Here is a 16,592-nt window from a genome sequence, read left to right on the forward strand (position 1 = left end):
TATTGCAAACAAAAAAACCCACATAATGTTTTGCTAAGTTGTTATGACTTATGAAATTTGATATCATAGTCTTTTAAGTCTTTAATTACCATATTTAACAATCATGATATAAAATAAAGTTATTGGACAGTATGAAGTATTTGGTGATTGGAAACGTTGATATATATATATATATATATATATATATATATATATATATATATATATATATATATATATACGACGCGGTGCGGTTTGAACCGTGGTTTGGTAACTATAAACCGCAAACTGCACCGCATAGTGCGGTTTGACAAAATTACGAATTGCAAACCGCACTGTGAAATTCTAAACCGCATTATGCGGTATGGTTTGGTGCGGTGTGGGAGGTTTGTGCGGTTTATGCGGTTTTTTGCACACTCCTAGTTTTTACCAACATTAAAAAATATGCTTTTACTTTATTTGTAAAAAAATCGATCACTATTAATATGTATAAAAGTCATTTTTACCAATAGAGAAGCTTAATTCGAGCACTTGGTATTAAAATTAGATGATTTTTAACTTTTAATAATTACAGTATAGAATATATTCTAATTTTACTTTATATTCATATGTCATTTTCTATAGTTTTACATATTTCAGTAGTTTTCAACTATTTGGGTTGCGTCAAACACTCTTATATGAATAAAAGTTTTTCAGCTTCTAGCTATCAGCTATCAGCAACGAGCTTCTAATTTCCAGTTGCATTAAGATCTTTAGGCTTCTGATACTACGAGAAAACTTAAAAATCATGATCTTTATTGATAATTTGGGTTGCTTAAGCACAAAATGAGTTCATACAACATATGGAAAAAAGTATATTTCTAATTTAGTTGTAACATATCTACAAAATATGAGACGAATATTGATAATATATCTGTTACTAGAAAATATTGTCAAAAGTGAGAATCATATATATTTATAAACACAAATACACTTCATGGGTAAAATAAATACCCTCCCGATCAGCGTCCATCTAGCTTAGTGATTGTCAACATGTTTTTAGACTGCGTATTTGTCTTAGAAGAACTAGAGGAAGAGGAAATAGCGTAGTCCCTCCCTGGAATGAACGCTGGTTCTTTTGGACTTGGAAGCGTGACAATATCACCACTAAGCATCAAAATAACGTTCGTCATGTTTGGACGATCATCAAGGTCTCCTTGTACGCACAGGAGTCCGACAATTATACACTTCAATACCTCACTCGATTTGCATGATTCCATTAGTATTTGATCCATCAACTCAAATGGCTTATCTTCTTTCCATAAGTTCCATGCCTGAGATATTTTTAGACATATAAATTATATGTCAATTAATTAACAAAGTAGGTAACATCTTCAAAGTTCTTATATCTCACTTACATGTCCTAAAAGACTTATACTTCTACGGGATTGATAGAATCCAATGTTTCTTTTCCCACTTATAATCTCTAGCATTACAACTCCAAAGCTAAATACATCAGATTTTATAGAGAATAACCCATCTAGTGCGTACTCTGGTGACATATAACCACTGAAAAACACACAAGATATAATTATATAACCACTTCGATCTACAAGTGTGGATTTATTTTTATAAAGAACAAAGTACTAATATTAATAAACTTACAAAGTTCCCATGACTCTGTCGGTGGTAGCTTCTAAATCTTTACCTTGAACTATCTTAGCCAAACCAAAATCCGAAATTTTTGGATTCATATCCTCGTCTAACAAAATGTTACTTGTTTTCAAATCCCTATGAATAACCCTCAACCTAGAATCATGGTGGAGATAGTTTAGTCCTCTAGCAATTCCCATAATGATATTGAAACGCATTTCCCAGCCCAGTGATGTGCACATCGTTCGATCTTGCAAAGAAAATGATAAATTTTCATTTTCTAATGTACGTATGTGTATAGATACAAAGTATATGAATCGATAAACTAACTAACCAAATATGAACTTGTCTAAGCTTCTATTTGGCATGTATTCATAGAGTAGCATCTTTTCGTCTCCAACAATGCAGTATCCTAGTAGTCTTACAAGATTTCGATGTTGAAGTTTAGCAATTAGCATAACCTCATTTTTGAACTCTTGTAAACCTTGTCCAGAGAGGCTTGACAACCGCTTCACAGCAATTTCTTTCCCTCCAGGAAGCTTACCCTAATCACGTACTCATAATTAATACTCCATCCGTCCCAAAATTATAGTCCATCTTTCCTTTTTGGGTTGTGTTAAAATTATAATCCACTTCTAAAAATAAATAGCATTTTTTACTAAAATACTCCATCATTATTACTTAACTAACTAAGCATTTAGTGAAACATTAAATGCAAAGTAAGGACAAAACTGTAATTTTATTGTATAAATTTAGTGGTAATTAATGCTTCCTTAATATATGTGTTTTTTGTCTGTTGACTATAATTTTGGGACGGAGGGAGTAACTTAAGTTACTACCTGTCTACTTCTTGTGGAGAAAATCAACTTAAAATAATTTCTTTATCACCTTGTACACAGGCCCAAATCCACCTTCTCCAAGCCTATTTTTCTCTGAGAAGTCATCAGTAGCAGTCATTATGCTTTCCAACTCAAAATATGGCACATCAATGCCTTCTTTGTCATCTTCTTTTGAGTGATCTAGATCAAGTAAATCTGTGATGCGTCTCCTCGGATCACTAGATTGAACTTCTATGCTTCGTTGGTTGTTTTCTGTTATTCATGATACGATATAGATGATGAGTAAGCCTCAAGTTCACTTTTTAAGATTGAAATGAAAACTTATACAGCAAGCGAACATAAAGTGTTTATATATGCTGAATTTATATAATGACTTACCACTTCTTTTCACCAATATTTTAAACAAAATATAGCTAATACCACAAAATGTTGAAATCACTAGAGCCGTAACAATAACAACAATAACAATAGCAAGAAGAAGTTTTTCGGTTTCAGGCTTTGATTTTCCATATGATGAATAGATGATAGAACCTGCATAGGAATTAGAAAAATGGTGCAGTGTGAGTCTATAAATTAAGGACATATATATATATATATATATATATATATATATATATATATATATATATATATATATATATATATATATATATATATATATATATATATATATATATATATATATATAGAGAGAGAGAGAGAGAGAGAGAGAGAGAGAGAGAGAGAAAAGAACAAGCTTCCTCTAAATCGGTACATAAAAATATGTTGAAAGTTTGATATTATTTCGATCATAATCAACCCACAATTTGAGGAAAGAGTTTAAGCCCGTATTTTTCTTGTTCTAACATACCTTAATTGACACACATTTAGTTTACGAGCTGTAGTGACTATGGCTATGTGAGGACATGAGTTTTGATGAGATTTTAGCTTTTAGTGTTAAAAAAATTGAATTAAAGAAAAATATTTATTTAGAAGTGAGGCTTAAAGCTCTTATTTTAAACAAAAAAATTGAGAATCAAAAGCTACTTCAAAGTAACTTTTAGCTTTTTATTTTATGTAATTTTACAAATTTCAAAATCTTACATCTATTTTTACCACTCTTCTACACAAATAAAAGCTAGTACTACTTTTGCCAAACATACTTGCTTTAAATTTTAGATGTTTATATCTATCTGCTTACTTGGCTTGATTTAGTAACGAAGGGTATGATTTAGTAAGGTAATTATCATTTTTCAAGATCCAAAATACCAAACAACAAACTCATATGTCCTTCATTTCAAATGCAAATATATGGTCATCTCTCAATGATTCTTTTTCTAAAAACAGTTTGCAACTATACAGTTTGATTTGTCAAATGACGAAGTACCTTTAGAAACACGAAAGGAAATAATATGTAAACCGTTGTCTCGAAGATTATTTGGGGCAGAATCCCAGAACCAGCAACCGCCTTGGGTTGCATTGCGACTTAGGTCCCATATCTCTCCCTTGTTTGGAGAACTATAAGAATAAGCCAAGCACGTGCAGTTTTCAAGACACTTCTTTATGCATTCCGATTCATTTTCTGATTTAAAGAAGGGTAACGTTGTATCATCCATACTAATCATCGTTTTATTCAGGAATGTGTCGTTTGTTCCTTTATCACATATAATTTCAGAAGTTCTCTTGCATCCAGACTTGTAATCACGAGCCTTATACTCATCGGGTGAAGTAGGTTCAAATCCATGCAAGCAACTACATGTGAACGAATCCTTATTTTGGGTGCACATCCCAAATAAGCCACACACACCATATCTGCTACAATTATCTTTTGGCTCTTGCCAATCCAAAACCCATTGTTCTGAATCTGATCCATTTGACCAATGAAAATATTGTATATGACCAGTATGATTCATTACTAGCCTTGAGTAAGGCTCGATTCCGTTGTAGTTAGGAAGTGATCTGTTAAGAAGAGATATATTTTGTTTCTTTTGAGTGTTATACAGAAATTTTAATGCCTGAGGGTAAATTTGATTATCATCAAAGCTATTCTTCGACATGCTCCCACTTTTCCAACTATAATGACCCAGTGATGAGTCAAAAATGCAGTATCGGTTTGTTAATGGATCTACCTGAAACACAAAGCGTCCACATGCAGGGTCTTCTAAACTTTTCCAGGATGTCAATGTTCTTACGGTTGAGCTCATCATCATACCTGGAAGAAACGTATCCGTTGCCGTTTTAAAGCTCGCCCATAATTTGATTCTTGATGTACAATCTATCAATACAGCATTTCCGGTATCCTCCAACTTCAGTGCCTTTAAAGAATCTCCGTCTGGCGACACCAGGATAAACAAGTTAATTCCTCAACTTTGCATAAATTTTGAAAACATAGTATCATTGTAACAAAAATAACTTACCATCCCAACCAAGTTTCCAAACCGTTTAAAAAACCCTTATCATGTTTTGTTTGTTTAAGAAAACCCAACAAACTTAACATTTTGTCTAAAAAGCTCAGCTAAGTTACACTTTTGTTCAATTCTATGGAAGTCAAAGAAGAGAAAACAAATGATATGGCTTATTACCATATCGGGAAAATGACTTGTCAAACCAACGAAGTTTTCAAACCATTCAAAAAACCTCAATCATGTTTTGTTTGTTAAAAAAAACTCAACGAACTTAATCGTTTGAATAGACAAAATATGATTGAGGTTTTTTAACGGTTTAAAAACTTCATTGGGTTTTTTTTAGACAAAATGCTAGTTCGTTGGATTTTCTTGAACAGAAAAAAAAATGATTGAGGTTTTTTGAACTGTTTGGAAACTTCGTTGGGCTTGTAAATTATTTCCCTAAGGTCATCCGTTATACTAACCACTATAGTGGTGGGTGCCACATCATCACCACTAGCTACCACTGAAAGGTTGGGATACTCACCACTATATCTCTCTTATTTTTTGATTATTAAAATAAAAATATATATATATTTTTTAATTAATTAAATTGTAGAGAGAGATGGAAAAAGGTAGAAAGAGATAGAGAAGAATAGAGAGAGTATGAAACTGATTGGGTGTGGTGATCCGTGCTCCTCACCACATATGACCACGAAAGTGTTCCACCACTAGCCACCACTAACACTATGGGATGGTGTTCACATTTGGGGTTAGTGGCCACATAAACCACGGAAGCTCTCGAGATGACCATACCAGAAGGCCTTAGTATAATATAATGAAAAATCATCAACATCAATTTTAAAACTAAAGTGTACTATGTAACAACATGACCTCCTTCACGCCCTTCACGCCCTTGAACCTTGTGCACTAAAGTAACAATAGAAAGAAAACAGAGGAACATGAAGGAACATCGATAAGAAAATGTAAGACTCTTAGAGTGTAAGGTGTGGGCAACACCCTCTTGTGTTTTTTGAGGCCAAGCAAGAAAAATGCCATGAAAACGGGAAAAGAAGGGGTGATGTTCTACAAAGAAAACGCCGTCATGAGGAAGAGAAACAAAGAGGAAGAAGAGAGGAAAACAGGCGTTGCCTCCCATTGCCACGAAAACGCGCACCAACATAACACCTAATAACGTCGGGTCAGGGGCGGTGTTCCGGGCGTTTTTCCTGTGCCAAGTCACAATAACGCGTTCGGGCGTTGCCCGCACCGTGCAAACTTATTTATTTCCAAGGGCATCTATAACGATCACCTCTTATTATTTTTCTCCTGGCCTTTAAATTCTATAAAATTCAATAGAACAGTACAAAAGCTAATATATATATATATATATATATATATATATATATATATATATATATATATATATATATATATATATATATAATAATTAGAAAACTTTTCATTTTTCCATCGAACTCCAAATCTATAGAATATTAATGTGGCATTTCACAATGGTTAGAGGTGTTCAAAAAAACCGCAAAACCAAATAACCGATCCGACCTGGCCAATTCAAAACCGAAAAAACCGGCTACTTGATCAGATCGAAAATTTCCGGTTTGGCACTTCCACATTAATTATTTTTCTTGTTATTTATATTATTATAGTTATAATATAAATTATAATGTATGGTATTTGAATTATATAATTTTTTTTGACTTCGTGATTTATTTGTTTCAGAGAAACGAGCGGAATAAACTTTACAGATTTGATTGAAATGGTTTTTTTTTTTAATTTAGTGGGTACCCGTGAACCGAACTGTGGTTACCCGCCTTCAAACGGTTCAGTTCGAACCGAACCGTGGTTACCCGTCTTCAAACGTTCAGTTTTATTCAGTTTTTTGGCAAATTTGGTTCGGTTTCAATTAGTGCACATGAGGTACCCACCCCGTTGTCAGGTTTCACAATTTTATTATTATCCGAAACAAACCGCCCTATGAACACCCATAATAATGGTAGAGAGTTTTATCCATTAAAGGACACCTAATTTGTCACTTCATTCAACTCTGTTATTGAACTCATCTGCTCTAAGGTCATCCATAATTCATTGAACTCTATAGAGTTGAATGAATTGCCACATCATCCATTAAACATATATACAATACCACCCACAACCCATTAAACACTTATTCAATCCGAAATTCCTAATCACCATTTTATTTCTTCTATTGAACCATTCAATGATCATTTAACTACTCCATTCAACTCTACTCCATATCATCAACCACACTTCATTTAACTTTTAATCAATTCTAATCACCACTCTATTCAACTCTTATACTACTAGCATTGTGGATGCTCTAAATTAAGAGTTTGACTCAAACACAAAAAACTAGAAGAAAAACTAATAACCAAAAAACTTCCAAAAATACCCATCAACCTTATTTTCTAATCAAACCAACATTCTCCATAATGTTATTCACACCTAGCTTCACACGGATTACTTCAAACTTTATCTTGCCTATTGACTTTGTGAGTATGTCAACCCGCTCTCAAGGGTGCTAATATGTTTGACTAGTGTATTATCTCTTTCGATACACTCCCTAATGAAATGTGAAAATAATAACAATCTACAGATAACTAATAATAATATAGAAAGAAATCGGTTAGGATTAAATTGTTGATACTGTAAATACAAGGAAATGTAATAGGAATATAAATACGAAATTTATTTGGGTTAACCTAGTTAATGAGCTAAACATAAGGCTCAATACCAAAAGAACCCAAATAACTTATTATGCTATCATCTCCCCTCAAAATCACAATGCGGTGGAAACAAACATTGAGAGTTTGTCTTCAAAGAAAAGAAAACAAGAAGTTGAGTGTGTCTTAGAAAACATTTATATCCACAAGCAACCAAACAAATTACATTCCGGGAGATGCGAACAATCTTTATCTAAGCAGCAATACCAAACAATCTTCAAGAGAAGCAACATAACCAAACAACCTGCACGAAAGCAGCTAAAACCAAACAATTTGCATGAAAGCTGCCAAAACCAAACGATTTTCACGAAAGCAACCAAAACAAAACAATTTGCATGAAAGCAGCAAAAACAAACTGATCTGCATTTTTGGCAGCATAAAAACAAACCCCAACGATACTAGCAAAAGCATCACAACAAAGAGAAACCAATATGCAAATATTCATCGTACTAAACTAATGTACCTAATCTTTTTTATTCTCTTTTCCTCCCTCAAACTCATAATGATTGAGCAAAATGTATTGAGAATTTGCTAAACAACAACAATACCAAACAAAAAAGCAAAACCCAACATAAAAAATTAAAATTAAAATAAAAGTAAAATAGAAATATGAAACAAAACTAGAACAGAAGCAAATACGATCAAATGAATACAAACAATTACTTTTGTAACAGAAAATGGAAATGAAAGTTATAACCGGAAAACAAACAAATAACTCGATCCGAAACATAAATGCTAGAAAAAAAAAACAAAAAAAAAACACAAAATGAAGTGACCAGCAAGAGCAAAACGAAAAAAAAAAAAGACTGTTTTTGAATAATACCAAACAAAACATATCATCTATATTTTTTGTAAGACTAAATTTAAGTAGAAAAGCATTAAAACACTTAACAAACCATATTTCTAACAGGAATGTAAGACAAAAAAATTTTAATTGCTCTTAACATCAAACGACATTTTGAAAAAATAAAAACCATTTTTAAGGAAGAATAAGACCGACATAGATTCGACCAATCATTCAAAATAATAATTTTGTTTAAGAAACTTTCAAAATCAAAGAAAAGAACATGAACTGTACCGGAAATATTAATAATAACAATGGTAGGAAACATTGGACGACTAAGGTTTTCAAGAGCTCCGACGACAAAAAGAAAAGTGTAATAAAACTTTCGACTAAGTTTCATAACTGAAAGAAAATTGTAATAAAAACAAATAATACCATCAAAAAATATGGAAAAATACCGGCAACAATCAAATAAACAAAACTTCGAAAAATAACCAAAATGGACAAATGATGAAAAATGCCAAACGGTGAACAGTAACGATGATGAACAATAGAAATGAATAGTACCAATGTTGAACAATATGAACAATGAACAGTGAAACAACTGAAAGAAAATGTTTTGCATTTTTTATTGGATCCAAACTCAATAGACATATAAAATAAAAGTAATAATCGAAACCCTCGCAATTGACAAAATTGAACAAACTAAACCAAATGAAATACATAATGAATTCGAAAATCATACCCAAAATTGTCAAATGTCACAGCTCCACGTTCACGACGAGATTCACAAATAGCAATGAGATTCACACAATTGCAAGAAAATATCGATCAAAATGTATTTTAACGGCACGATATAATAGATTGTGGCACAAAATCAACGAAAGACGAACAAATCAAACGAAAAGGAGTATACAAATAAATAAGAAAAACCAAATCATACTAATATAAAGAGAAAACGGATAGGATTACATTGTTGATAGAAAATTGTAAATAAAAAGAAAGGTAATAAGACTAGAAGTAGGAAAGTTATATAGGGTTAACCTAGCTAATGGGCTAAATATAAGTTTATGGTCCAATATCCATATAACTCTATCATTTTTTATCATGCAATACATTGAACTCTATAAAATTCAATAGAATATAACAAAAACTAATTTATGTTATATATTCAAAAATTAAAAAACTTTTTGTTTTTCCCATTGAAGAGTTCAGTGATCATTGAACTCCAAATCTATAAAATTCTAATGTGACGTCTCATAATGGTAGAGTTTCATCCATTAAATGACACTTAATTTGCCACCTCATTCAACTCTTTCATTGAACTAACCATTATGGATGATTTAAGTTAAGTGTGTGACTCAAACACAAAAAACTAGAAGATAAACTAATAACCAAAAAATTTCTGAAAATACCCATGAACCTTTTTTTCTAAATTAACCACCATTCTCCTTCTTAATTCAGAATGTTCTTCACACCTAGCTTCACATTCATTTCTTTAAACTTTATCTTGCCTCATGACTTTCTGAGTACGTTAGATCGCTCTTAAAGGTACTAATATGCTTGACCAATGTATTACCTCTTTCTACACACTAATGATACCGAGTATCTATTTGTTTACTACGTCTATGGAACACTAGGTTTCCTCATCAACTCGAGTGTTGACTTGGTATCTACATGAAGAACAACTGTTCCAGGTTGAATTCTAGTTAAATCATAGCTGCATAGAGCATATGTCGTATCCATATCCCTTGATAGGTTAGAGTGGTTGCAGGAATAAGTTTAGCTTCCTAATAAGATAATGTGACTCTATTTCTGTGAGAACCATATTACCAGATTTTCTTTAAAGTAATAATCCATTCCATCCATGCTCCTTATATCATTTACATCCCAAGCTAGATCAATGTCAGTGCGGCCTTCTCATGACATTCTCACCATCTCCTTTTCTATATACCATGCCAAAATCGATTTTCCCTTTTACATACCTTACTATATGTTTTATGGAATGCATGTGCATACTTCTGGGTTTCTCCATGAATCTAACTACCATTCCTACCATATAAGAAGTACCAGGCCGTGAATATCAAAGCTGTTGGAATAGTGTCTAAGGCTGCAACTATAATAGGCAAGTATTTGACCCGGTTGTGCATGGTCCTTTTGGGTTGCCTTCACCATAGTAACTTGATGGGATGATTTATTAAGAGAGAGTAAATATTATAAAGAATAATTTATAGTTATTTGATTAATATAAGTCATAGAATTAATTGGAATTAATTTGGTGACTTAAAGAGATTAATTAAATAAAGGGGTATAAACTGTCAATTGTTTGAAAGTTAAGCTTTAGACTATAAATCCTTATAGATATACAAGGGACGGATTCTAGAAGGTAGATAGCTTCAAAATCGTCCAAGGGATTATCTAAGGAAAGGATTTGGATAACCTTAAGAGAAGATTATCCAATTAGGGTTTAGACTGTAACCCTTAAGGAGTCTACAAGTATAAATAGACCCCATGGGTAAGGGAAATCAGCATCTCACAAAAAGTAAGAGAACTCTGGCCGATTTCCTCCCCTCTCCTCTCTCCTAAAATTATCTTCCTTGCTATTGGTGTTTGTAAGCCATTAGAGGAGTGACAATTGTGACTCTAGAAGCTCCAAGACTACAAGATCAACAAGGAATTCAAAGGTATGGTTCTAGATATGTTTCAATGTTGTTATTTAACCTAATTAGCTATTAGAAGTCTTGGATTCAAAGCATGTTTAATTAGAAAGCCTAGATCCAAGAATTAGGGTTTTGCATGCGCACATAGGAAAGTTCTTATGGCTAAAACCCATCAAAAGCAGCCATAACACTTTTATATCAGGTAGGATTACTAACTCTCCATTCTCATATTTTGTTGATTAGTTTTTCTTAATTACTTAAACAGCATAATCTTGTGGGCATTTAAGAAATCCAATACCTTTTAAGCATCTGTCTACTTGAGAGTTACATGCTCCTAGTGCTTGTTGAATGCCATAGAGATCTTTTGATAGCTTGTAAACCGGGGGGGGGGGGGGGGGGGGTTGCTTATTCACGAAGCCATCAGGTTGAGAAACAAAAATTTCTTCATGAATGTCTCCATTCAAGAAGCCGATAACATCAACATGATGTATTTTATATCTATTTTTACTAACGAGAGCATGAAATATTCATAGTATTTGAATTCATGCAACGGGCGCAAGCACTTCTTTGTAGTCTACACTGGTTTTTTGCCCATAACTTTTTGCCACAAGTCTCACCTTGTACTTTACTAGATTACCATCAGGATCTCTTTTCACTTTGTTGACCATTTTAATCCAATGGGTTTCGCGGAAAGTTGACAATCTTCTAGGTCTTATTTTTCTCGATTGCTTCAAGCTCACTCTTCATTGCTTTTAACCAATTCTCATTGTGTTGAACTGTGGTGAGTGACTTAGGTTCACCATCATCTAAAAGTAACATCGCTTCACTATATATATATATATATATATATATATATATATATAGTTTTGAGTTGTATAAGAGCTTTCGTATTAGAGGTTGTTGGACATGAATTTCTAGATTTATGGTTTGCAATATGGTGGATAACAAGTCATTTGATTCATAGTGGCTTGGTTCTGAAAAATGAGATAATTGTTCTTAGTCATCGTTATTGTTACTATAGATGACAAGTGGGATCGAGTTTATTTCAACCTAATCATTAACATATGGTGGATTTTTAATAAGCACAAAAGTACTTGAATTCGTAATGTTGAGCTTACTTTACCGTGTCAGTTCAACACTCTATAGTATTGGTGTTGAAGATCACGTCATTCCTATAATTCCATATAGTCCATAAAAAAGCTCTAGATATCACTTCCAAGGTGTCTAAATACCTACTTCCCACTTTTATAGTAGCGTTTACCCCCAACAAGTCATCTAAAGAGTCCCTTAGCTTTAGCCTATGATGTCAAGGCTTTGGCCTTTTTATGGATTAGGAGTAGAGCGAAATGGGGTAGGAATTTGATTTGGATCTCTTCGGTTGAAAACCCATTGTATTGTACCATGTAATTCCAACTTTTAGTTGTTTTAATTGAAGTATAGCTGTTCAACAAAATCCTCTTCAAATACCACATCTCTACCGGTATAGATTTTTACGGTTTCTGGATCAAGTAACATGTAAGCCTTGTTGCCCATTTTAGTCCCAATGTTGAAAAGCTTTATACTTCGATCTTATAGCTTATTTTGATGACTCATGGCAGAATTTTCACGTTTAATACACCTTAGGTGTTCAACATTGGGTTTTCTTCCAGGCTTCGTAGGGTGTTACATTGTTCAAGGCGTTAGTTGTTACACGAATAAGTATTTACACTACATGGTGTACCGCTTCACCCCACAATAAATATGGTACACTCATCTCTTTTTAAATGCATCTAGCCATCTCAATAACAGTTTAGTTTCTTCTTTCTACCACCCCATTTTGTCGTGGGAAATATGGAGTCGTAAATTGAAGTTTTAAACAAGTTTCAGTGCAATAAGTATTGAATTGGTTTGATCATAACTCCCCAAACGATCTGTATGTAATGTTTTTAGTTTCTTCCATGTTTCATTCTCGACAAGGGTACAAAACCCTTTGAAAGTGACAAAAGCTTCATTCTTCGGTTATAGCAAATATACCCACATCACTCGTGTATAGTTGTCTATGAGGAAGAAAAAACAGATGTTTATACATTGTGTAGGGGCGTGAATGGACCACACAAATCACCATGAACAATTTATAACTTTTTAGAAGCTTTATATTATGTTTTGGATGGGAAAGAGGCATGAGTTTTCTTGTTAATGAAGCATCCTTCGCAGATCTTACTATAGTTTTCCATATCGGTTAACCCATTTATGATTTCTTTATCCGAATCATCTTAAGTGCTAGCAATTTTACATACCCAAGGCGGGCATGCTAAAGCCAAGATGGTTCAAAAGCTTTGTTAGTATCTTTCCATCCTTGTCATGTATCCAAAGTTATCTCATAGAGACGATTAGGAGATTGCTTTAGCTTCATTAGGATCTTTCCATCCTTGTCATGTATCAAAAGGAACAAACCTAATATCATAATCTTGTCACTTTTTGTTGAAAGTTGACCTAACTTGATGATATTTGTGCATAACCTAAGTATATAATAAACATACTGCAATAGTCTTTGCTCACCATTGTTACGTTGAAAGAGAATCGATCCCTTTCCTTTGATATGTACCACTGAACCATCTATAAACTACACAACTTCTTGGACTGATTAGTCGAGATTTTGAAAAATTTCCCTTTAATTTGTCATGTTATTATGAACTCCATTGTCTAGGTACCAAACATTTCTTTGGCTTAATTCATCTCTGGTTGATCTTAGTTTAGGTGTTACTTTGTGCTTGTTTATGAATACTTATTATTTTTCTTCTATCATATTGCATGTAGCCAATAACATCACAAGTTTATTGTTATCCTTGTCTTTGACGAAGTGAGCTTCATGGTTTTTGTCATTCTTTATTCTTTTCATGATTTCTCGCACTCAGTTGTGTAGTTCCCGTAATCTTGAAAATTATAACATTTAATGTTACTTTTATCTTGGCCAGAGGTCCGCCTGTCTCCATCACGAGGATGATTAGAACATGTGTCATGGTGTCTACCTCGTTAACTCTGATTACCACCTCTTCATTGCCCCCATAAGTTATTATTGTTACCACAATATAACTTATTCAAGACTTTGGAGTTTTTCTCTTTTTCTTAATCTTTTCTACCCATTCCTAGTGTGTTAAAAGTAACTTGTTTTCATCAACTTCATTAGACGCTTGAATCCTTTCTTCATTGACCTTCAACTGACTGATCAATTCCTCCACTGTCATTAGTTCGAGATTCACAAAATGTTCGATAGCCGAGGAAATCTGCAAGAACCTTGTCGGGGTTGCTTGAAGACGGGGTTGCCTGAAGAACTTCTTGACCATATATTGTCTTCCATTGCATCCTGTAGAGCACGACTGTGGCTAATAACATTGTTTGTACTGAGCACAAGGTCATCGATCGATTATGTCTCCTTGATGGTTAGGACTTCGATTTTAACCTTCACGACTTTTACTTTTGCATCCTTCACCCTATTTTCTCCTAGATACATGACCTAAAGTTTATATCATGCTTATGTTGTTGTTTTCTTCTCCATGATTGACAAAAAAAAACATCGTCCAATATTCCTTGGTATATGGATGCCAACATCGTCTTGTTTTTCTTGACATATACTACTTTTTGATGGTTCTTAGGTTCCACAACTTCGTAAATATCGTGTACCTACATAAAGACTTTCATCTTTATGTCCCATTACGAAGTGGTTGCTACATGATACGATAATGTAATGTAGTGAAGATGTTCCATCTTTCTTCTGGAATCCATTTGTTGGTAGAGGGGTTGTATACTAAACTGGTTGAACTCTGATACTAAAGGTAACTGTGGAACCTGCTTCATGCCCTTTCCCCTTGTACACCAAGGTAACAACATAAAGAAAACAGAGGAAGAGGAAGGAAGACGGGATAAGTAAAGATAAGTAGAAAAATAGAAGAATATCAAATAACTTGGAGCCTAAGTATTTAAATGGGAAAGCCTTGTGTTCTGAATAAAATACAATGAACGTAAGATCCTTATCTTTATAAATCTTATAAAGAAGATCATTTAAATCAATATGGTTCAAGATAAACCATCTATCTTGAACCATATTCTGTTGAAACCCCCACAACTTTTCATCTATGATATTTATCGGTTAGATTAATTCAAATATTTTTACTACGTAAACTCTACAACTTTTCAACTTATGCTAATTAATTCATTAGTTAATCAAAATATTTTGCCTATATAATACTTTCTTATCTTCTCCTTTTGTTTTTGTTATCTAGAATCCCTGAAAATGTAAAAGAAGGTAAATACAGATGGAATTACAAAGTAAAAGATTATTATAACTTAACATTTTGTTTATATTTTCTTTAAATTTCACGAAAATATTTTTGATTATACACTTAGAGCCAAAAGAAAAGGATGATATACTTTTAATTAATTTTTACTATTTGTTTGATATAAGATTGTGGTATGTTTTTGTTGTATACATTATTTCTACTATTTGTCATAATTTTCTAAGTACACTAATAATTTTTGTATAGAGATAGAACTCCGTTAACGTTTTTAATTTTCTTTAAATTATGATAATCAACACCGATACAAAATATAAGTTATACTTATTTTTCAAGCATCATGATATTTTTCCTCTCGATTATACTTCACTAGATCATAAGATACTTTATGAAATAGTGTTTATGTGTAATAATAAAAGAAGCAACGTTGTTATTCTAAATTCATATTAAATATGTGAGGTTTTAGCAAAACAAAAGCACATCGTTTAAAAAAAAAAGTTCATGGAAACTTTGCAAAGAATTGTTCATGCATATAATAATCATAAAATAAGTTATTTGTTATTTAAAAGATTAAAAATAGTTTTATTTGTAAATAAAAAATATTTAAAGGCTTAGATTTTAAATTAATTAACATTAACAATAAATAACATTATATAAAAAATTCTATTAAATTATAAATACATTAAAATAATAATCATGGTAACTTGGAAACGTAGTTAGTATTTAAAACACACACATACATACACACACACACACACACACACACACATATATATATATATATATATATATATATATATATATGTGTGTGTGTGTGTGTGTGTGTGCGCGCGCGCGTGTATGTATGTGTGTGTGTGTGTGAAACAGGCGATGCTTGTCAAGACTAAGAACCAATTTGATGCCACTTGCCAAGTTTTGATGACCTTGTTTGGAAGTAATGCGGATAACAAAAAAAAACTATAAGCATACAAAGACAAAGTATTTACGTGGTTCAGTCAAGGTGACCTACGTCCACAGGCATAAAGCGAGTATTCTTTATTTCAAAGTTCTCAAACAAAGGTTACAAGTACAATTCACCCGAGATTCGTCCTACTCACTAAGGATACAAGATACACGACACAAGACCCCAAATAACTAAGCAGGCATCCCTATTTATAGTTGAGAGATCAAATAATTAAGCACGAAGGATTTGATAGTGTGGATTTAGATATGATTGTTTGGACTGACTATACGACGCTCGGGTAGATTGAGCAGTGAGATAAACACGGAAACCTACGGGATACACTAAATTAATACGCATCT

General features: G+C 32.8%; 1 protein-coding gene across 1 annotated transcript in view; it reads right to left on the reverse strand.

The window, feature by feature from the left end:
* Positions 1–781: 781 nt before the first annotated feature.
* Positions 782–16,592, reverse strand: part of LOC145068687 (G-type lectin S-receptor-like serine/threonine-protein kinase At4g03230) — a 34,330-nt gene continuing 18,519 nt past the window's right edge. Inside the window, exons 2-8 of the mRNA XM_079015685.1 lie at positions 3,817–4,761; positions 2,829–2,981; positions 2,500–2,702; positions 1,946–2,156; positions 1,624–1,861; positions 1,377–1,527; positions 782–1,292 (exon numbers count right to left, since the gene is read on the reverse strand). Of these exons, the coding sequence (XP_078871811.1) occupies positions 981–1,292; positions 1,377–1,527; positions 1,624–1,861; positions 1,946–2,156; positions 2,500–2,702; positions 2,829–2,981; positions 3,817–4,761 (2,213 nt within the window). The 3' untranslated portion in view covers positions 782–980. The remainder of the gene's footprint in view (positions 1,293–1,376; positions 1,528–1,623; positions 1,862–1,945; positions 2,157–2,499; positions 2,703–2,828; positions 2,982–3,816; positions 4,762–16,592) is intronic.

The sequence above is a fragment of the Lactuca serriola genome, chromosome 8, assembly GCF_051521515.1.
Source record: "Lactuca serriola cultivar US96UC23 chromosome 8, Lser_US96UC23_V15, whole genome shotgun sequence".
Classification (NCBI taxonomy): domain Eukaryota; kingdom Viridiplantae; phylum Streptophyta; class Magnoliopsida; order Asterales; family Asteraceae; genus Lactuca; species Lactuca serriola.